Genomic DNA, 22,585 nt, shown 5'->3' on the forward strand with positions numbered 1-22,585 from the left:
TTTACAGGTCCTGAGAAACCAACCTGTCTGTCTGTGGAGCTCTCTTTTTGTGGTTATCGTGGATGCTGTGAATCCACTTGAAAACCAAAATCATCTTTCAGATTAGTTGCATATGTCCAGCTGGGCCAGCCAGCCAAAGAAAAGCTGAGTGTGTTTTCTGCTTCTGTCAAGTCCCAGGCAGCTCAGGGTCCAAGTTTAACACCCGGCAAGCCTGAGTATTAGTCCTGTTTTAAACTCTCAAAGAGTACGTGTGTGTGTGCACCTTGTGGCTTAAACCCCAGCAATGCCTCATCTCCTGGACTCCTTCCAAAGATGGCAATAATATAGGCAGCTGGTTCCGATTTTTATACTATGCTATGAAAGCAGTATGCGCCTACGTCCAGGCAATCAAGACATATTTATTAAGTGTGCTGGGCACCGGGCTCTGGTCCTGGAGGTCTTGTGGTCATGCGCAAGAGTGGCGCCAAGAAGCAGGACTACCCAGTTTGAAGAGCGAGATTTGTGGGCCCCCACACTGGGAGACTGGGAGGGGCTACAACTCTTCCTGCTAAACCCTCCTCTGCCTGGGACTTGGCACTTGGGACAGCCCACAGGGAGGCTGTTAATAAAATATGTGACATACCCTACCCGCAACACAACTTCCTGGGGGAGGGGACCAGTCTGTCTGGTTCAGCTTTGGCTCCTCCGTGCCCAGCATGGGGCCTGGCCTGAGGTACACGCTGGAGAGATAATTGTTACATGAATGCACGATGACCTGCTCTGCCTGAGGGCTGGGGACGCACTGGATGTTTTCGCAGTGTCCCCTCCAAAGCATCGGTGGCCCATTTTTAGGTCTCAAGGTCACTGCCAAGAAAGAGAAGCTGCTAAAGTGACACCTCTATGCACCCACATGACTCAACACAAAAGTTAACAGGAGCTCTTAAAAACAAGCTTCTCAAGTGTCTGTCCCCTGCTCCTCAGAGGACGGCATCGGCAGCATCAGAGAGAGATTGGAGCCGGGTGACCTGCTGGTCCTTGGGCGTCAGTGTGGCCCAGAGGTCATTTAGCAGCTCTCTGCTCTGCAGACAAGGAAGGAATAAATGGAGGGTGCAGATAAACACTTCATGTGGCTGCAGGGGCACCTGAGAATTTGGGAAATTGAAAGGCAAATTGTAAAATTAACACAGCGCAGAGATAGGCAAAGTCAGCTGAAAGAGAGAGCATGGCGCCGAGGCCAGGGAGCCCTGACCTGAGGTGTTAAGAGGGAAAAGCAGGTGCTCTCAGGAGGGGCTGTTAAACCAGGATGCCTAGACGAAGGTGTGTCCTTTCTGGCTTGGTCCTTTCGGGTGTGGTCCAGTGGAAGGCAGGCCTCCAGACCCACTGGCAAAACTCGCTATTGTCCAGATGCAGGGCTGTAGCGGTGAAAGGCAGTGTGGTGTAATGGTTAGGATCTGGGTTTGACAATCCCAGTGGGGTGACCTTGGGCAAGTCGCTTCACCTTTCCAGAGGCCTCAGTTGCCCTGTCTATAAAATGGCAATAACTATCTCCTCCTGGAGTACTTGAGAAGATTAAATGAGAAAATCTGTGTGAAGCATTTAGTGTAGTGCATGGCGCGTGGTAAAAGTGTCGATGATGGAAATGATGATAATCTGGTTTCCTGGGAGTCATGTGGCAGGCAACAGCCCTGAAGATCTTAATAATCAGTCTGGGTGAGTGTTTATCATGGGCTCTGCCTGTCTGCCCACTGCCTATTATTATAAATAAAGTTTTATTGGGACACAGCCACACTCATTTGTTTAGACATCATGCTGCAATGGCAGAGTTGAGTAGCGGAGATAGAGACCCTGTGGTCCACAAAGAGACATGGCCCTTCCCAGGAAAAGGGCTTCTTGCTGTCTGGCCTTTTACAGAAAAAGTTTGCTGACCCTTGCCTCATTGGTTGGTAGATAACCAGCTGGTTCCTGGACTTCGCTGAGGAAAGTGATATGTTGGAGCAGTCAAGAGTATGAAGTTTGGGCTCTGATGCTCTCGCTCTTGGGCAAGTTACTTACCTACTCATCGTTTTCATGGTAAAATAGGAGTGATGCACATAGTGGGATAATGTCTGGACCGTGCTGAGCACAGCATCCGATGGCTGGCAAGGACACTATAAAAAGTTTGCTATCATTAACTCTTAAAGTCCAACTATTGAAAGGCACAAAGAAACTCCCAGAAGACGGTCATTGCTGCATGCAGCTCTCTCCAGAATGCCCAGCAGTAATCCCCTTGAAAGTCAAAAAAGAGGGTGTGAACGTCAAAGGTGAGCTCTCCCATGCCATATACCCGGTAAATTAATGACTCCAACACCTTTTCAGGAGAGCAGCAGATTAGAAGGTGAAAAGAAAGGGGAGCCAAGGTCGAGGCCACGAGGTCTAGCACAGTATCATTAGTACCTGGGGCATAGTAGGTACCCAGGATTTGTTGCCTGAATGAACGAAGTCTGGTTGTTTAACCATAAAAGTGATTTATCAGTCAAAGGGCACCTCTGATTTCTAGGATGAGAAGACTACAGTTAGCCAGAAGATACAATTTCTGCCTCCAATATCTTAGGGTCTTAGGAATGAAAGCAATATGCTAAAGAGGGGAGGAGGCTCCAAACAAAGAGCCCACTAACGCTTCCCACTGCAGGACAGAGGCATTGCTGTGGATTCCTGGGAAGAGATGGGCAGAGAAAAATGTTTAAAAACAAAAGCAGGCACATAAGGTCATGAATTGGCCTCAACTTGGGACATTGAGCAGACGGAAGCAAGCGGCACATCTTGATGGAAATGAGGCCAAGCTGATAAGCCGGAATAGTCTGCCCTCACTGGACACCCTAACTCCCGCGTCAGGAGGCCTCAGCACGGAAAAGAGGAACACATTAGCATTAGCAGGTTTTGGGTTTCTGCTCCTCGTTAGTGTATTGCTTTCACCCTAAGACCCTAAAAAATTGGAAGCTACTCCACTTACCAGGAGCGCACTTCGGAATGCAGGTCCGGAAGCTATTTTTTTCCACAGATACTTCATGACTCTGGTTTTTCCAACAGCAGGCGTTGGTGGCTCTGCCAAGTTGCTTGAGAAGGGCACGTTATCTGCAAAGTCACGAATCCAAGAATCCACGCGGGCCGCCATTGGCAAGGGTGGAAGGAAGCTGTTTGTCAGCTTCTTGGGGGATCAGAAGACTGGGAGTTTTAGGGGAGTCTGCAGATGCCTTGTTGTACTTTCGTATGAGCCCAGGGGAAAGCTGAGAGCTACCGGTGGGGCTATGTAGCAGAGTGTCTTAGTAAAGGCCATTTTGCTTGCAAATAACGGAAACAAACCAGCTGAAGCAAAAGGGGGCATCGATGGGGACAAAAGGCCAGTTCCTTGCTGTCCTGACTCGTCAGCCTTGCTTGCCCTTTGATCCTCCAACCTTCCTCATTTCCTTTAACTCCCTTTCTGCTTAAGTTAGCCACAGGAGGTTTCTGTCGTTCACAACACAAGAATCTTGAGTGATATAAAGGGTCCTAGTGGAACATAAGGGCAGGCCTTGGAACTGGCCTTCCCAAGGAAAGAAGCTAGGAACCAGACAGTCTTCAGGAATCCAGGTAACCTTCTCCTTTTGTGTCGGTTGGAATGCATTCAGCTTCAGAGAACAGAACACTGCACTTGGGTAGATAAAAATTTGGAGCCCCTCCCAAATGGACTCTGGCCATGTGACCTGCTTTGTGTGAGGGGAAATTAACAAACACAAGGCAGACAGAGACTTGAAAAGGGGTTTGCTCTCTCCTGCTGCTCTCGGGAACCTGTGCCCACCACCCCGTGGAGGAGCCTGGTCTAGCCTGCTGGGTGATGAGGGACCATGCTAAGAAGAGAGAAATTGTCCCAGCTGAGGCCTCACCAGACCAGGGCTTCTCATTCTAGGTCCTATTGCCATTTTGGATGAAATAAGCCTTTGCTGTGTGGGAGCTGTTCTGTGCACTGTAGGATTTTTAGCAATCCTTGGCCTCTACCCACTGGATGATGTTAGCGCTCCCCGCACCACCCCTGTTGTGACAACCAAAATTATATCCAGACATTGTCCCCTGGGGGGCAAAATCGCCTCCAGTTGAGAGCCACTGCCCTAACCCAACTTGCCTGCCAAGGACCAGGCCTGTGCATGAGGCCATCCTAAATCATCCAGCCCCAGCCAAGCCAGCCCAGACCAGGACAAGTGCCCAGCGTGACGCATGGAATCATGAGAAATCATAAATATTCATCATTTTCAGTCACTAAGTTTTGAGTGGTTTGATCCACAGCACAAACAGGTTCACTGACTACAGTGGCTTAAACAGGGAGGGATTTCTGTGTCTTACAGCACCAGAAGTGTAGAGGCCGGCCGTGTAGGCACCGTGCAGAGTGCAGGGAGGCCGCCAGGTGCCCTCTCGGGCCCTTCTTGTCTCTCCCCTCCATTGTCCTTGGAGGTAGGCCTCGGCCTCTTGCTTGTTGCCTCGTGACCCCCAAGATGACTGCTTCACTAACTCTGAGCTCCAAGAGTGAAAAAGGAGAGAAGGCAAAGGGACAAGAACAAACAGCTCCCTCCTAGCGAAGACTTGCCTTTTATTCCAGAAGGGAAGATCTCCCCTGGGCCTCACTTATGTCTCATTGGCCAGAAGTGAACAACGTCACCAGCTGTAGCTGCAAGGGAGGCTGGGAAATCAGGGCATTTAGCTTTCAGCCTACATGGCAGAGGGAGGCGATGACTAAGGGGCTGTGGTATCTGCTGCAGTGTCTCTCTGGGGGACCTGGTTTCTTATCTCTTCTTGTTGCGTATCTACCCCACCCTTCTCTTTCTGAAGACTGGCTTTGTTTCTCCAAAGACAAGGGGGAAAATGGCCACCCCAGCCCTGGGACTGCATCCAGACTCTCTCCACTAAAGACCTGCATGGCATCCTACTTCCAAACACCAAAGACAGAGATGCTGATTGGCCCAGCTTGCATCAGAGGAGAAGCCTCTGGTTGGCTTGGGTTGGGTTGGGTATCTACTGCTCAGCCAACCAGCTGTGGCCAAGAGAGCAGTGTGAGGTGGGCAAACCTGAATGGACCAGTGCACTCACTGGGAAAAGGGTGTATGGCTGAGGAGGCTCCCAAAACTGTCTAGTTCAGAGACAGATGAGAAGTTGCTGCCATGGGTTGTAATGTTGATAGGATAAGAATTAACATGTCCTTTGAAAGACCTAAAATATAGTGGAATCATAGTTGCATGATATTTAACTTATGCAAAGTCAAATATACCTGTTCAACCAACAAACAACATATTTTTTCACACAATTTGGCTCCTAAACATGAGCCCATTACTTGAACGGCCGCCTAACCAAGTGATCTTTTCTGGTGCTAGAGAAACACGTGCTGTTTTGGACTTTTGGGGTGCAGTACAGTATAATTAATACCAAGTCCTTTATGGAAAATTTCTGGGATTTTCAAGAGTCTTTTCAAGATCACGTGATGCTCACCTTTCTCACTGAGTTTAGATCCTTACCTTGTGTAAGATGTACCTTCAGTGGACTAGCACACAAAGAATTTTTCCTAGTTTTAATCAGTATGAAGAATGCATTTGGTTTTAAAATATCAAAATATTTTTATTGTGACTTTTTAAAAATAAAAAAATAAATGCTATTCATGACTTCTGGCTCTTCCTCCCGTTTCATTTGGTGGTCCTGGCCATGCAAGAAGGGCAGAGAGAGGACAGGTGGATGGAGAGACAACGAAACATGAGAGAAACAGAGGGCACAGCAAGGAAAATAGGGGTCTCTCCAAAGACCATGAACACGAGGTGTGTCCCCCCGGGCAGCGTGTGCTCTTTGGTTACTGGGTACTTCGTCTCTCCTCAGGGCCCGGGACCTGAGCTACTGTGTAGCAGAATGGGCAGTATGAGACGGGGTTAGAAACTTGGGTATCAGACACAACTCTTGAAATCATTAGCTGTGTGATTTTAGACAGGCCGTTTAACCTCTCTGGGCCTCAGTATCCTCATCTGCAAAATGGGGAACATAATACTATTTACCTCCCAGGGCCTGGGGGAGTGTTAGATGAGACATGTTTTGAAAACTGCAGAGTGCCATATAAATGTTAGTCATTATTATGGAAGTGATAAAACAGATTGTCCTAAATTTATTATAATAACCTCAGACATAAATGGACTATCCGATGGCCCCAAGAGCCCTGAGGTTACCATTCTGCCCCGTGGCCGCATATGCGTCCCAGGTTTCTTAGCTGTGGGTTTCTTGGAGCTCCTTGGAGGGGTGACGTTTGGGTACATCACGACTCAAACGTGGAGCCACATAATTGTATCCACCAGGCCTAGCTGTCTGGGTTTCAAACTTATATTCTTCATATGCCTGAGTATATATACATTCGTGCGTATTTTTAAAAGAACCCCGCTCCCCACACTCCAAAATACAGCATTGTGCAAAATACCAGTCTAGGAAGCAACACGGTAGGGTAACAAGCTTTAAAGTCCTACGAAAGGCTCTTAGTATTTTGACACAGAAGAGTCACACTGACACATGGAGGATCACGTAAGGCCCAGTGGGATGACGTTTCTAGTTCTTTCCGCCAGGCTTGGAAAACAGAAGGTTCTGGCTGCCTCTGGCGGATGCTTCTCTCTTCAACATCTCTCTTTCTTGGTCCATCTTTGGGGTGGCTTTTCTGACTGCAACCTTCAGTGAGCAAGAGAAACAAATGCACAAACTATAATTGCAGCGAGATCCCAAAATGTTCCACTGGAATGTTTTTAAAAAAATTTTTACGCAAAATGTTTGTTGTAAAAAAATAATTTACATATACACATATACATAGCTATGAGCAAAAAGAAGCTAGAATGGTCCACTATCATCACACTACCCACAGGTCAGACTTAGTCACGCTTTGGTGGACACCCTCCAGATGTACAGATAACGTCTTCCCATTTTATATTGTCATGCTTTTGAGACTGGGAGCTTCTTATGATGGGCATGGTCATTGCAACGGAGCTTTTTTCTCCTGAGCAGCTGTTACTGAACTGAATGTGTCTTATGTCTCTGACATCTTAGGAGGAGAAAATGCAGGATATTCAGGGGGTCTGTCTAAGCCTTTTCTGAGCACTGGCCCCCACCCGCTCCTGGCAGCCAGGTGTGACTTTACTCTTGGTCATAGTGATCGGACGTTTGGCCCGGGCTGGGCTTTTCAGATGATCACTCCCAGGATTTGGGGTTATGGGCTCTGAGATGCTACTCACTCCCTGGGCTGGTCCTTTGAATTGAGGAACTATGAGGTCACCCCTTTATGTCACATGACGGGGAAGAGAGATCAGCAGAGAGAGGTGGAGAGGAGATACAATGTGTGTGTGTGTGTGTGCGCGTAAGAGTGATAGTGATGTTTGGGATCTGAAGGCTTACCAGTTCTCTTCTGAGGCAAGACTCTCCTTTAGCCCTTAGTTTTTATGAGGCACCCACTCGTGTATCCTTATGAAAGCCCCTCCCTCTTTCTGAAGAGGTTTCTATTAATTGCAACCCAAGAATCTTACACAGTTCTGTACATACTGTAGACACAGTTGTAACTTGCAAGTTTCTTTCCAACAGGCTTCAACTTGCCAGCTCCACTTCCTGCAAGGTTTTAACTCCAACCATTATGACACATACACCTGGGGGCAGACGGCTGGTGGGTAGTTGAGTTTCAGCTCTGCCTCTGACCACGTGACCCTAGGTTTCCTCATCTGTCAGAGAGGGCCCCAACTACCCATCCAGTCTTCCTTGGGGACAGAGAAGAGACTCTGGGTGGATCTTAATGGAAGGGGCTGTTAAGACCGTCTCTTGAGCTCTTTTCACTTTAAGATGAGTTTGAGAATCACCTCCTGAGACCTGAGCCCGCAGCTGACAGGAGCCTTGAATGTGTTTTAAGCCTCTGCGTACAAAACCATTTCAGGGTGAGAAGGGCTGACATCTCTATGCTAGCCCACAACGTAAATCTTGGTCGGAAAGCCCAGCGAAAATGAGATCAGACAGCAAACATCGAAAACCTTTCTTCTCTAAACCACTTTTCCTTTATGGTCCTTTTTATTTGATTTTCAATAAAATTGCTGGCTGTGGATGGTTCCCAAATGCCAGTGCCCTGATCAGGTGTGGGAGTTTGTTAACAATGAAGAGTCCCCAGTCCCAGCGTCCCCCTGCCCCCAGGTCTGCCGGGAGCTGGGCTGAGAAGCGCCACAGAGCAAGCTTCGCTCCACTTTTTGCATTGACAAGGGCAGGGGCAGCAGAAGGCAGACAATGGGAATGTCTGATCTGGGAAGAGGAAGAGATGGCAAACGGGAAATGTGAAAAGGCAAGTGTGGGCAGGAAGGGCAGGGGAACCGGGCAGGGTCCACCCTGAACCCAACCGGGGACCACAGGTGAGCCCCACGCATTCAGCTTGGATGTTTGGAACATGCCTCACCCTCAGAATGAAACGGCAGGGGTAGAAGCCAGTCATTTAAGTAGCGACACCCAAATTGGAATTTTGGAAATTCACCGGAAATCAACTCAGGACATGTTAGAGTGGCTGCTTCAGGTAACTGGAAGCATCGGTTCTAGAAAGACCCCAGTCCGTTCCCGTACAACCTCAGGTCTCATTTAAACGTTCCTTCTTTGGGGAGACCTCTCCCGGCCCTTGGACTGGGGCGGGGGGTCCCTGTGAAATATGCTCCTGAGCTCAGTCCACTGGCCTTTGTCCTCAAAACATTTTGTACACAGTAATTATTTAATCATTACTTGCATTGACTTTTTTTGAATGGCCCCAGAATGTAAGCCAGAAAGGCATGGAGTTTTGTGTGTTTCTTCATTGATCTAACTCAGCATTTCTCACCCTTTTTTTCCTTATGGTCCCTCCCTGAGGAAGCTTCTTAGACCTTTTTTCCCTAATCGCTTCCACCCCCATGAAATTTTAATATTGTAGACAGCACTCTCTGTATATCTGTGCTTTATACATTAAAAAAAAGAATTTTCACCCTCTTGGGGTGACGCTGCCCCTGTCGAGAATCCACGATTGAACCCCAACACCTGGACAGAAACTGCCACATCGTAGGCTCCCAAGAAATATTTGTGAACGAATGAGGGCGGGACTGTATCTTTTTGTTCACCCTTCCATGCCCAGTGTCTAGCACTCTAAGTGGCCTAGACTAGGTATTCAGTAAATATTTGCTAACTAGAAGATTTTCCTTGTTAGCATACAACTCACAATTATAAAAAACTGTTAGCTGCAGAGGAAAAAAAATCAATGAATGGCATTTTGGAGGACAGAAAAGAAAAATCCACAGGGCCTTAAAAAGAAAGGGGATGCCAGTTCTGAAGCTTGCTAGAAATGGAGACTCTTTTATGAGTGGGCAAGACCGAAGGAGAAGGTTTTACACGTCCTGTCCATTTTAAGGTGGCCATGATGACTCCATCACCCTAAGGACCCAAGGCACGCTATGAGGAAGGAGGTGCCTAAGCCACACTTCGCCAAGGATCCTGGAGGAAACCTTTGTGTACCGAGGAGATCCCAGACACCACACCTCTAAGCTCGGGCTGGAGGGCTGGAGGAACAGGAAGCTCGCTCTTTGCTCTTAGCTGACGCACCATCTGCCCGCATTCTGTTATGCAGAGGAGGCCTGAAATTCCAGGGGCTTCACTTCTCAGAGGTGCACAATGTTCCTGTAACATCCAGGGCCCATCCCAATATCTCCTCTGTCACCTTACATGCCCAGGTGGTCCTCCAACAAAACCTAGCTGGAGGGAGGTTTCTGCCTGCTCCTGCTCAGCCATTTCTTACGGATGAATAAGGGACAAGTCTCCCGCTTATTCACCCTTTGCCGGGCAGCCAAGGTCTCAGATCCAGGGAGATCTGAAGGACGCGCTCTGTCCTCTTAACATCCTGCTCTGGGCAGGATGGGCAGTAGCCACTTTCTGGTCTTAGAACAGGGTGCTGGCTGAGAAGATGCTTCTGTTCTCCAAAACTCTCCCTCACCTAGAATATCTTTGTTTTTTCCAGTGATAATTTTGCTGTCTCAGAATGACTGTGGCCTTTTATCAAACTCGAATATATCTCCTCTCTCTCCTTCAACCAAAATGTGTTTCGCTTTCAAGCTTCCCAAGAGCTCGCCTCTACCTTCTGCAAAGTGAGAACGTGGACTGGGTCAGCTCCAGTTCCAGGCTGAACTGTGAATGGCAATGTTTCAACATGTCTAGGATTTTATAGTCTTGATTCTCGACTCTTGAAAAAAGAGTATTGTAGAGGACGCTGCCTTGAAATTCAAGAGAAATGCCACCTGACACATATCAGGTTTATTTCTCCAAGGGTTATTACCTAAAGGAGGGCAAGCAGCACTCACCTGGGTGTCAGAGCTGCACTGAGTTCCAGCTCTCCTACTTAGTCTGTGGCTCTGGACAAATTACTTTACGTCTCTGAGCCTCAGATGCCTCATATGATAATTGAGGGTGATAACAATACCCACCATGTAGGGGTGTAGTGAAGATTAAAGGCGAGAACGCATGTCGAGTGCTTAGCTCTGTGCCCGGCACTTACTAAATGGTCAACACATAACAGACGTGTTGTTGCTGTCAGCTGGGTTTCCTGCTGACATCCTAAGGCTTTCTCTCTTCCCCTTCCGGCTCACCTGGAAATTTGAGTTCTGCATCTTGTTCTTCACCGTCTCTACAAACACTCGCCTCTTGAATACAGAAAGAATGACAAAATTTAGCTTATGTTCTTCCTTGCCTTTTTGCTAAAGGAAAATGGATTTTTCTCAACTTTCAGATGCTTCCGATTTGCATGGAATGTTGGGCCTTCCTAGGGACAGGGACGAGAATGCAGAAGGGGGCATGGCTTTCAGGCAATGCTACACTGGCCTGCTGAGCCTCTTAGAGATCTCTGTTCTGGATTCTGGAGGAATCCGCGAGGAGGAGGCCAGTCAACAGAGGGACACTATATTCCTCCTGGAGGACAAGTCTGCTTTGGTTGGAGGCAGAGCCTCCTAGGTCAGTGGAAGAAGCTGTAACGTCCACTGGGTTTCCACCCAGTGGCTGAGGCATGATGAACGCCACGGTGGCTAACCTCCCTCCCAGGGGCTGCAGGGGCCTGTCTGGAAGCCAACATCACCACAAATGTGGGCTTGCCGTTCCCCTGGGGTTTGATTACTGCTGCTAACCCCGGTCTCCTCAAGACCCCACACCTTGGGGTCAGTTTGCAGAAGAGCTAGCATCCTCTAGGTGCTGGGGACACAAGAGTGAGCGGGAGCGGGGGCCTCCCTCCCAGACTGACACTCCAGCAGGTGAATGTGCAGGGGCGTCGGGAAGGCGACATGAGAGCCCTGAGCATCCGGCGGGGCCACCAACTTGGAGCCTACAGGGGCCAGGGAGTAAAATAAGCCGGTGAAGTGAGCGGGGTGGGGACGGCAGCGAGCCCATGAGCCCAGTGCCTTTCTAAGGGGCCTGGCAGATGACAGCTTGTGGGAACGTGGGCCTAGTGTCATCAGATCTTCTGAGTTGCCCAGAGAAGCTGGAAATCCAGAGTATTCCATGAAAGTGCCCTATTTTGAAATGTTACTTAAAAAAGTCCCATGAGCCAAATGAAATATATCTGAGGGCTGCCATTTTGCAACACCTGCTCAGAGCCTCCCCTCTTGGCACCTGCTGGTGCTCAGGAAAGCTGTGTTAGTGGGGCTGCTGGATAAAACACAGGCTGCCCACTTCAATGTGAATTTCAGAATGAAAACAAACAATTTTTTAGTATAAGTGTGTCCCATGCAATATCTGGGACACACTTATGCTAAGTAACTATTTGTTGTTTATTCAAAAGTCAAAGTGACTTGGGCATCCTGTTTTATCTTTCGCTAAGCCTGGCAACCCTATAGGGCATTCATGGAGGAAGCGAGTGAGGCCGTCTTTTGGGGACAGGGGAGCAGGTGCTTGGCTGTCTCTTCCAGTCTCACAAAAGGATGCTAACTCTCCCCTCAGAGCGACTGTCTGTGAAGGCTCACGGGCCTGTATTTAATTGACAGTTGCCCTCCAGGCATTTTCTGTGGAGGCCTTGAGTCTGCAGCCACTCAGCATTTATCACAGACTCAGCTGAGAGGAACTCAGCCCGGAAGACAGTCACCGTGTGAATTCCCAGGTATGATAAAGCAGTGGTTTGAAACCACCCCCCTACCCCACCCTTTTTTTCAGCAGAACCCTTTACCGGAGCAAAATCTCATGAACTTGGTGTATAAAACAGATAATGGACAGCTTCTCTGGTGGAAGCGAGGTGTGTATGTGTGTGCGTGTGGGATGCTGAGAGTCATAACCTTCCACGGCGCTCAAGGGCTCCAAGGAACCCCAGTTTGAACATTGCTCCAAAATATCTTCCTGGGTTAAGTCCAATCGGTGGACAGCTGAGCACTGAAGGGCAGCCCGGCACCTGCACACCTGCTTTTCCTGAACTTTCCTGAACTCACTGGGAGGTGATGACAGCAGTCTGTCTCAGGAGCTGTTCTCAGACATGGCCCAGCCAACACTGCATTGCTATTCTTAGAGATGCTGTCCATTATATCACACAGTGTCCTCTCTAGGGGAAAATCCCGTGTCATCTTTATTTTATGATCACTTCTGAGCATCACATCTGTCGTATTTCGTGGACTGTGAACTCTGGACCAGATGGGGTTTTCATTTCCCACTGGTCGCCAGAGAGCCCGTAATCAAATGCGGCTCCCTCTAGGCAGGTGAGCAGGTTGTTACAATTGGCACTTTCACCCTCATTCTTGGCTCCATTTTGTAGCCACTTGCCCCTCTTCTTTCACCCACTTACTTCATTCTTAGGACAGAGGATTCCTGGGACTCCCCACACCCCACTTCTTCATCTTCTTCTTATGAAGACTCGCCTCCAAGACCCAAAGCATTTAGAGCCCAGGATGGCTGCTCCATCAGCCAAACCACACCCGCGCTTCCCTCTGCCTCCTCTCCCCTCCATACGCTGGGTGGGATGCCTGCTGGTCTCTTAGGTCATTCGTCCAGACGGCAGGCAGGGGCGGGGCAGGGGCTCAGGTGGGGAAAGGGAAGGGCGTGGAGGTGTGTGGCTGGTCCTTGGCAGCACACTCTGGCATTTCCACTCCGTAAGGTCCTACCCTTTGAAAATGCTATAGCTACTTTGTGCCTGGCCGCAAGACCAGGAAACCTCTCCATACCTGCCTCTCTTTCTCTTTGAAGGAACAGTTGCAAGGTGTTGATTCTTTTGCATTTCTCTGTTCGTGATCCTCTAAACGTTCCTGAGTGAAAATAGCAGGTGAGCAAGACAGCGTTTAGTGTGTCCGTGCCTGTTCCATTCTGGGGCACCTCTGAGGTTTCTAGGTGATGTTGGGATCCACCGGAGTTGGTGGGCAGAGAATGGGGGCAGCTGAGGGTCTTCTTCAGCCTCGTCTACCCTATCCGTGTGCTGCACCACCCTCACCACACTTTACTTCTTCACCTTCGTGTGATGGATGGGTACCAACCCCTCCATCCCATTCTCATGCTACACAGCATCTGCCAATTCTACTCCTCGGTCAAAAACACACAGCAGCACTGAGGAAACCAGGGTCTTGAGAATACCTGGGCCCAAGAGAATTTTGGAAAAATGTGATTTAAATAGAATAAATAGATGATGGTAGAAGGACCTGTAACAAGTGGTCCTGTGTGCTAAGGGTTCTGTATACACGCTTTCATTGACTCGAACGCTGTGAGTTAGGGGCCACTTTTATTCTCATCTTAAAGGTGAGGGATCTGAGCTAACAAAGCAGAGAGAAGTTTAGGGGCTCCAGCCCGGCTGAGACCACCCGGCAAAGCTGTGGCCACGCCCCTTGGCCAGGATTTGATTGGCAGGCCAGCTGAGCGGCTTCCCTGCCAGGAGCAGCCATGCCTGGGCCTTTCTTTCTCATGCTGCAAGCCCAAGACAGGGCTAAGGAGGGCTTGCGTGCTGCTCAAATGACAATTTCTGTGCAGTTAAAAATTTCCTATTGAAAATTCCAGCCTTAACCCATTCACAAAAGTATCTGGGCCCTTCTTGGCTGTAGGCTCAGCTGTATTCACCAAAGAGAAAAGCGAGCTTCACAAAAGAGCTGTGGGCTCTGGGAGGACCCGGGCTAGTGTGGCGGGGTTTGCTGAGCCGTCAGCAGGCAGGGAGCTCTGAAAGACATGCACGCCTCGCCTCCATCCGTCGGAGCCTTTTCTCTCCCCAAGTCACCGAGCTTGCTGTGGGGCCGGGCACTGCGCGTCACTTAACCGTCCCGCTGCCCCGTGAACTGGAGCCTGTTGTTACCATTTTTGGTTGTTTTTGTTGAGGGATCTGAGAAACAGAGGTCAAGCCACTACTCAGGGTCACTCAGGGGCAGAGGTGGGGCTCAAACCCTATTTGTTTGACTCCAAAGTCCGCCTTCAAACTCTGAGAGACACGGCCGCCTTATCTAGGCATGTGGGAGTGGACTGGGCCATTGTCACTCTGTCACGTGGAGGGAGCCACGGATCTCGGGCATTCCAGAGTCAGGAGGCCGATGACCACAAGGTTCTCTGGGAATGTCCAGTACTGAGGTTTTCCCAGCATTTCATAGCAAATCTCATTCTCACAGCCAAAGATATTAGTATGGAAGTATGACTTTTGATTCTAGAAAGTTCTGCTTGGTGAAAAGATGTTCAAACATTAAAACTACAACCCACATTTTTTTGGGGGGGGCTGGTTCTGAAGCTCAAGGTGAGTAATTTCATTTCCTAGTGCTTCAACCATCCCATCTCCATGAACGGGTGAAATTTCATACAGGAGACTGAAAAAATTAAGGCATCGTGAGAAACCAGTAGGCGTAAAACTTAAAACAGAGAGGAATTCTATTTCTCTTTAACTTCCATTTAAAGCATGAATATATACTCCCTGGAAGGAACTGATGCCAGGATGGATGTATACAAGTTCCTTTTAGAATCCACCAGAACTTTAAAATTTATTTATTTTTTTCCTGATAAACAGAAATTTCTGACAACATTAATAACAAGCCTTAAATGTGAAGCCGAGCCCTGGAAGGAAAACCCCAGGGGCCCTGGTGAGTGAAGGATGAGGGGGACGCCCTGGAAAGGGAGGTGCAGAGAGGAAGGGGCGTGGAAAAGTGAATGCAGGCTGGGAAGGGCAGCCGGGCGGGGTGGGATCCTGTTTCTGCTGCTGAGTAGCCAGGTGACGTGACCCTCTGGAAACCTCAGTTTCCCCATCTCTCGAATGGGCTGACATTCACCAGCATTCCTTGTGGGGTTGATGGGAGAGATGAAGTGTGTGTGGTGTGGAGCAGGTGCCTGCCATTCAGTAAGGGCTCAATAAACAACACCATCAGCATTGCCACGATTGTGGCTACAGTTCTTACAAACCTTTCCTGAAATCGTGAGTTCCATGAATTTGAAGGTTCCCAGCTCTAGCTCTTCTGGGGACCCCAACACAGGTTCAATTTGGCCATTTCGGATCCTTCTCGGCTGAAGGATGTCTAGTGCCAGACAGGCTGGCACAGCCCTTGCATTGTGCGTGAATGAGGCAGCCCATGAATAATGCATATGAAGCTGATTATGTAAATCCTCAGGTTTTCTTACATCTTTTTAGCCAGCTCATGACAATGGCCTTCTTTTGGGCCCTTTACTGTCCCATTCTGAGGTCTGGTGTCTCTGCTTTGGGGTCTGGCCTGCCAAGCCTGGGGGGGGGGCGCCTTGGAGAGGGGGGAGCTCTCCGGAGGGCACATCAAAGGAAGAGTCAGAGCTCTGTCGGTGGCCCAGCTCCCCCTGGCACTGCCTCATGTGAAAGGAAACCGTCCTTTGCCCGCAGCAGCCCCATGACATGCAGACTGAGGCCTGTGATGTTTAATTCAGAGCGGGAAAGCTAGAAATGCTGCCACATCCGGGGCTCCCTCAGAGCAGGACGGCCACTTTCATTTAAGGGGCTCCCAGCCAAGGAGCCTCTGTTGGGCAGATTTGCAGGGGGGAGGGCAGGCTTCTGCAAGGAGCTCATTGAGCAGCGCCTCCTGGTTGGGGAGGAGGGCTCCCTTCTATGACCTTCTATGGCTCGGCCTCCTTAGAGCTCATGTAGGCGATGCACACACACACACACGTGCAAATATGACATACACACACACTCCACATGCACACACACACACAAGCATGCACACACAAATACACAACCTCAAATCAGGAAAACTAACAATTACAAGGAGGAGACTGGGTGCACCCAGCAGAGAGCGCAGGAACTAGGGTCAGAGGTCTGCGGCCAGGTCTAGGATCTACTTTCCAGCTCCTCTGTGAACGTGGGCAAGTCTCTGAACTCTTGGAGGCTCAGATTCCTCCTCTGTAAAGTGGAGGTTCTAGTACCCCCCAGGCGGGGCTGTCGGAGGCGTTAATAAAGCCGATCATGGCTGCCAAGCGAGAGTGGAGCCCAGTGCCTGCTGGTGGTCTTGAGGAGGTGGGGGCAATTTTCCTTGTTTGCCTCATTCTCGCCTTGAGATCTCTCTACCTTAGGCAAGAGTTAGGACAAGGGGGAGTCTGGTTCTATTTGGAAGTCACTGTTCCAGTACCCAGCAGAGAGCAAGCGAAGGACACTGCACTGTATTCAATGCTCACAACCCTGCAAGGCAGGGGCTGTTAGCTCCCACTTACTGACGAGGAATGCAAGGCTCAGAGAGGGGAAGAGATTTGCACAAGGTCACACCGTTAATAAGTGGGGGGATTTGAACCCAGGACTGACTGACCCCTGAGCCATGTGACAGATGAGACATCAGGGTCGGGGGGGAGGTGGCTTCTTTTGGCTGGGTTACCAGCCTGCGTCTCAGTCTTGGTTTCTCAAGCCAATGCTACTACCAACTTCATGCCAGGAGGCAAATCTTTCATTCGTGCCCTTCCTCTGTGGTTCCCACAGCCCGAGATGCACACTTGTCCATCCCTTTGGTGGACAAACTCCAATTCTCCTTTGCAACTCAGTGCAGGTGTCATCACTTGGAAAGCCTTCCCTGAATGTTCCAGGCAGGGCTGATGCCTCCCCCCCTCCCCCCACCGCAATCACAAAGCCCCGAGGACTCTTTAGACAGAGCCCTTACTCCAGGAAATCAGCCCGAAGTCAGCTCTTTATATGTCTGTTCTGCACTATAGCATATATTCTTCAAGGACATCCGTCCACCCCCCTCCACCTGTCCATCCATTGATCCAGTGTCCATCTGTCCATCTGTCCACTCATCAACCTGTCCGTCAATCCATCCATCCATCCATCTATTCACCAAATATTTACTGAGTGTCTACTATGTTCTGGGCACTCAAAATAGTGAACCCAATTTTCTATTCTCGGAGAGCTTATTCATCTATGTATCCCCAGGACCTGGCAGAACAATAAAAAATAATAGCCGCCATTTAAAAAACTACAGGTGAGTCTCCGAGAGGTTATGAAACATGCCTGAGATCACACAGTAAGTGGCAGAGCTATGATTTAAACCGAGGTCTGTCTGATGCTAAAGCTCTTCTGCCATCTTCCTTTGCATCAGTAAACATGTTCTGTGCCACCTGGATCCCCCGGAACCTGACTTTGCCATTTCTGAAGGGAGCCGAGGGGCAGCCTCAGAGATGCTGCTCCGAGCCGGGACCTCTCACCTTCTGCTGCCTGATGGCCTTGTTGAGTCTCTTCTCCTCGTGCAGCTGGTGCTCCATGCGCTCCAGGGCCTCCTTCAGCAGCGCCTTTTCCTCCACTTCTTTGTGGATGTTGTCCTCCAGCTTTGCCACCTGTGACTGGTACATCTGAACGGACACTTTGCTCTGCCTGAGCGTGCGGGAGAGACAAAGTCTCTTTCCCCCTCATCTTTCTCACGCACCAGCAACATCCCGACCTGGGAGGGTCTCAAAATACTTCCACATACGGCTAACTCAGTGGTTTCATTATAAGCGGGAGAGAATGACAAAGATCTGGGGAGTCCGGGGCAGAATAAATAGTGAATCAGCTGAGTAAGTGGAGCAGGAGGTTGGCAAAGGACATGCTACCAGCCCCCCATTTCCCAGAGAGGGCAGGGGGAACTGCGACCACTGAAAAGATGATGGAACTGTCCACAGTACACAAATGGTGACACAACGTCAAAACTCCTAACGGTGCAGCTTATTCATGAAGAGGGTGGAGAATGGAGAAAGCTGACCCCTTCAGAGGCTGCTTTCCCACGAGAGACGTGTCTCTATCAGGCCCTAGTCACTGTCCGGCCCCCCGCCCCAATATTTTAGTTATTCCACACCCGGGCCTTCCGTCCTCCTGTCCCGGACCTCGGGGTCTGCCGCTGCCCTGAGGTGCAGCTGGGAGAATGGAGACCTGGGCCTTCCCATGGGGACACGGGTGGTACCTGAGCTGTTCGATGTCTTTTTCGTATCCTCGCAGAAGCTCCTCTTTTCTCTCCAGCCGGTTCTTGAGTTGCGTGATCTTATCAAACACGAGATCGAGGTCCCTTTGTCGAAGCTGGTTGACTTTCTCCCTCTCTTTTGGGGAGAGGTGCTTCATGGACACGTGACCTGACATATCTTTGATGTTCATCAGACTCCCGAGCGTCTTGCTCATATCCATGTACTGCAAGGAAAGCGTTTGCAGATAAGAGGCAAGGCCGAGACCACTGGTGACTGCTTTAAGGAGGAAACGTCTAATTCTGTTTGTTCATTCTCTGCTGTTGCAGAGAACAAACACATTGCCAAATGAGTGCAGCTGGGGCTCTTTGTACGACTTTCAATTTCCCTGCATCCATTTGTCCTATGCCTCTTTGAGAAGCAGGGGAAAAAATAACAACAAATATAAACATTCATTCTAACTACCTGGTTTCTCAAGGAATTCAGCTAGGCAATTCCCGACCCACGCTGGGATAGTAGAGGGGTCTTGCAGAGATGTTATAACAACTGTGTGTGGAAGGCTGATGTTTAGTTAAACTACCCGGGGTTAACACTGACTGCGGGGCCAGGCTCGGACGGAAGGGGATGGATGCTGTAGGCACATACCAGCTTTTCACTGAGATCTAAAGCCTCAGCCACCTCCATTTTCTCTGCCTTCTCGGTGGTCAGGATGGACCCTGAGTTGGAAGGGCCATTTTGAGGCTGAAATAGAAGAGAAACAAAAAGTCGGCGTTCCATTATGAATTTTGACATCCAGAAGTTAAAACGCTGTGTGGTTACCAACGGGTGACTTGAGACGGTTGACTTTCATCTCAGTTCCTGACCCTCCAGTCCGATTCCTTTGTCAGCTGCTTTCTTATATCTGTGTTCCTATCATTCAGAGCATGACTCTCTTTGAAATGACACATTGCTTGTCCCATTCTTTGGTCACTGTCTGTCTTCCCTGTCGACCAGCGGTTCTCAACCGGGGGTGACTTTTGTCTCCCCTCCCACCCCAGACATTTGGCGATGCCTGGACACATTTTTGGTTGTTACAAACGGGGCCGAGGAGTGCTACCGGCACTAGCGGTAGAGCGCGAGGGTGCTGCTAACCATCCCACAGCACACAGGACAGTCCCCCAAACAAAGAGTGACCTGGCCCCAAATATCTGTAGCACTGAGGTCGAGAAACCCTGGTCTATATGACAAACTTCAAAAAAACAGGACCGTGCTGCTTTTGCTCATTATCCCATTTCTTGTGCCCAGCACGGCACCTGGCACAGAGTGGCACATAGTGGGCATGTTTGTTGAATGAATGAATGAAGGTTAATAGAAAATAGCCCCCCCCCTTTTATTAAAGGAATCTCACTTTTATGCAGTGGAAGCTATACCCTCACAAAATTTGGCCAAACCTTCTCCTAGTGCTGGAAGCTGGGGAGTGGGCTGGGGACTTCAGACCCATCTCAGAGACAATGCAGGCTGATATTTACAGCTGTGCATTCACAAAGACCCTAATCAGCCAGCTGGATGCTGGGAGTCCCAATCGACTGTGTGGAAAAGCCACCAGAATGATCAGGGAGTGTGAAGGAGCACAAATAACCGTAATAAATCTCCTTAGAAAACGAAATTGGGTTTTAAGTGCTTGCTATGAGCACCCCATAGCATTTGCTGGCACCACGCTATGAATCTCTGAGATTGAAAAAGCCCCAACTCTAAAAACACAAAGGCCCCAAAAGTAGCTGTGATAGATAAAGGTGGACATATTTATTTATATCTATAGAGATGACGATAAAGAGGGTATTTGAAGGTGACAATATGCTGGGTGGATCTGTTGCAAAAAGAACCTGAAATGCTGCTCTGTATCTCTGCACCCTTCTCCAGAGGCCCCCTCTTTTCCTGAAGGAGGGTCACCTAAAGAAGAGTCTGGGCCACAGGGGTCAACCACACAGTCCCCACCCCCCTCCTCTGCAGACCAGCAGGATGCTAGAGACAGACAGGCAGGGACACGGTCCTGGCTCCGTCGTTCATGGTTCTGTGACCTTGAATGAGGCACTTGCCCTCCTGAAGCCTTAAGTTTCCTCATCTGTAAAATGGGGATAACAGTGACTATGGCACAAGGCTGCTGCGAGGATGGAACGAGAGGACGCGTGCAGAGGCTTAGCTCCACGCCTGGCGCACAGCGCGCACTTCACAGCTGTCACCTAGCCTTCCCCCTGCTCCTTCTCCTCTTTAGTTTTAGTGACTGCCAACCTTGGAGGATGGAGGTCTTCTGAGAGAGGTGGGAGGTTTCCTGCTCTTTGCTGTGGGTGGTGGGATCAGGGGTCGTGGCTAAGGAGAAGGCAAAGCCTGGAAGCAGGGTCAGGGTTTGGGAGCCAGCCGAGCTCCCCACCTGGAGATTGTCCTTCCTCCCTGAAGCTTGGAGAACGAGGGTTTGATTTTATCAAGGAACCAACACATTTCAGAAGATGCATATCTCTGGCAAATGTCTAGAGAAATTCTTGGAGAGAATGTTGGTACAGATAGGAGGACTTTGCTATTTCTTCTAAAAGCCTGTGTATGATTTAGATCCAGCTGCGGCAGCAACCCCTGCCCAGGGGATCCTGTGACTGACGCTGACCTGAGCTGTCCATTGTCCTGTGGACAATCAATCAGCACCCAATCAAACATCCATATGGGGTACAGGGCACCTTCAACTTAACAGGCAATCAACTTACTTCGGAAAGTTCTGGCAAATAAAACTATGCTCCTTAAAAAAGGAAGATTTTCTTGAATAATACTATTTAAGAATACTTAATAAAAATGACAGCTATTATTTAAGGGTTCACTGGGAGCTAGGCACTGGGATAAGCGCTTTACATAATTATCTTCTTTCATATTTTCATCATCATTTTATAGCTAGGAAACGAAGCTGCAGAAAGGTTCACGGCCTTGCCCAAGGTCACGCAGCTCACAGAGCAAGGATTCCAACACAGGTCCCTCTGACTCTAGAACTTCTGTCCTCTGACTCATGGCTCCCTTCTGCGACCCTTATGTGTTCATGTTTTTCAGTTTACAGCAAAATGCAAATATTAGGCAAACTCATGGCATAATGTCATAAATCAGCCTGCTGAATATTTTCTGCAGAACACAACACGTGGTGTGAGAAGGAGGGCCCACCAGAGACTGACCCGGCCCAATGTCAATGCAATGACACGTCGTGCTGTGCGGAAATGGAAGGCTTTCTCTTCAAACATCGGACCACTGGTACACAAGGCACCGACCAGTTGGTACAGATGTTAGCCCATCACGGGGACCTGGCCCTGAACCACTGATATGCACGGCCGTGCCAGGGCACACAGCTAGCGCCTTCCCTCATGCCCACTCTCTCCCCACACATCAGTCACTGCAGAGACAAACTGTCTTTGGTTACCGCTCGGATCTCTATTTTTGAGAGAGTTGGCAAATCAGATTTTGCATCCAATATTTTCTGGACATTTTTTTCCATCCTGAGAGCATGTAAGTCTAGAAATGGTTCATTCAGGAGGTCTTTATGATCTACAAAAGAAATAATTGACGCTCAAAAGAAAGGCTCAGGAAGAAGTTATTGCACATAATAATCACAGCTGCTATTTACTGGACACTTACTGGGCCAGTATCAATCATCACCACCCTCCCTTGGCAGGTGAGGAATCTGAGGCCCAGAGAGGTTAAACAACTTGCCCAAGGTCACACAGCTAATATGAGGCTGCAGCCTCACAGGAACGGATGGAAGGAGGGGGGAACTTGAACCCAAGAGGATGGAACTTTAACCCTGGCTTCTGGGTCCTAGGCCAGTGCTCCACTCAGCAGTAAGCTCGGTATCTTAAGAGCCCTATCCCCTCTAAACAGGGTATTCTAGAAGGTTCCCCAGTGTTGATCCTTGCACAGTGTTAGTCCATGACAAAGTTTCCACTGGGCCACAGTGAAATAAGAAAAAGGACAGGGGGCTGGCCCCATGGCGGGTGGTTAAATTCGAGAGCTCCGCTTCAGTGGCCCAGGGTTTCCCCAGTTCGAATCCTGGGCACGGACACGGCACCGCTCATTAAGCCATGCTGAGGTGGCATCCCACATGCCACAACTAGAAGGAGCCACAACTATAATATACAACTATGTACTGGGGGGATTTGGGGAGGAAAAAAAGATTGGCAACAGATGTTAGCTCAGGGCCAGTCTTAAAAAGAAAAAAGGACAATGTAGTGAGTTTTTCAGGAAG

General features: G+C 49.3%; 1 protein-coding gene across 13 annotated transcripts in view; it reads right to left on the bottom strand.

The window, feature by feature from the left end:
• Nucleotides 1–5,616: 5,616 nt before the first annotated feature.
• FHAD1 (forkhead associated phosphopeptide binding domain 1) overlaps nt 5,617–22,585 on the bottom strand; it is a 130,677-nt gene continuing 113,708 nt past the window's right edge. For 6 of the 13 annotated variants that reach the window (XM_046662088.1, XM_046662091.1, XM_046662090.1 and 3 more), the window contains 5 exons: nt 21,764–21,888; nt 18,982–19,077; nt 18,342–18,562; nt 17,611–17,776; nt 14,538–15,288 (listed from right to left, as the gene is read on the bottom strand). In XM_046662088.1, coding sequence (XP_046518044.1) covers nt 14,950–15,288; nt 17,611–17,776; nt 18,342–18,562; nt 18,982–19,077; nt 21,764–21,888 — 947 coding nt within the window. In that variant the 3' untranslated portion in view covers nt 14,538–14,949. Of the gene's footprint in view, nt 6,676–10,622; nt 10,677–13,166; nt 13,248–14,536; nt 15,289–17,610; nt 17,777–18,341; nt 18,563–18,981; nt 19,078–21,763; nt 21,889–22,585 lie in introns of those variants that run through there. The other 7 variants (XM_046662086.1, XM_046662083.1, XM_046662084.1 and 4 more) reach the window with 6 other exon arrangements.

Source organism: Equus quagga, chromosome 5, assembly GCF_021613505.1.
Source record: "Equus quagga isolate Etosha38 chromosome 5, UCLA_HA_Equagga_1.0, whole genome shotgun sequence".
In the NCBI taxonomy this organism is placed as follows: Eukaryota; Metazoa; Chordata; class Mammalia; order Perissodactyla; family Equidae; genus Equus; species Equus quagga.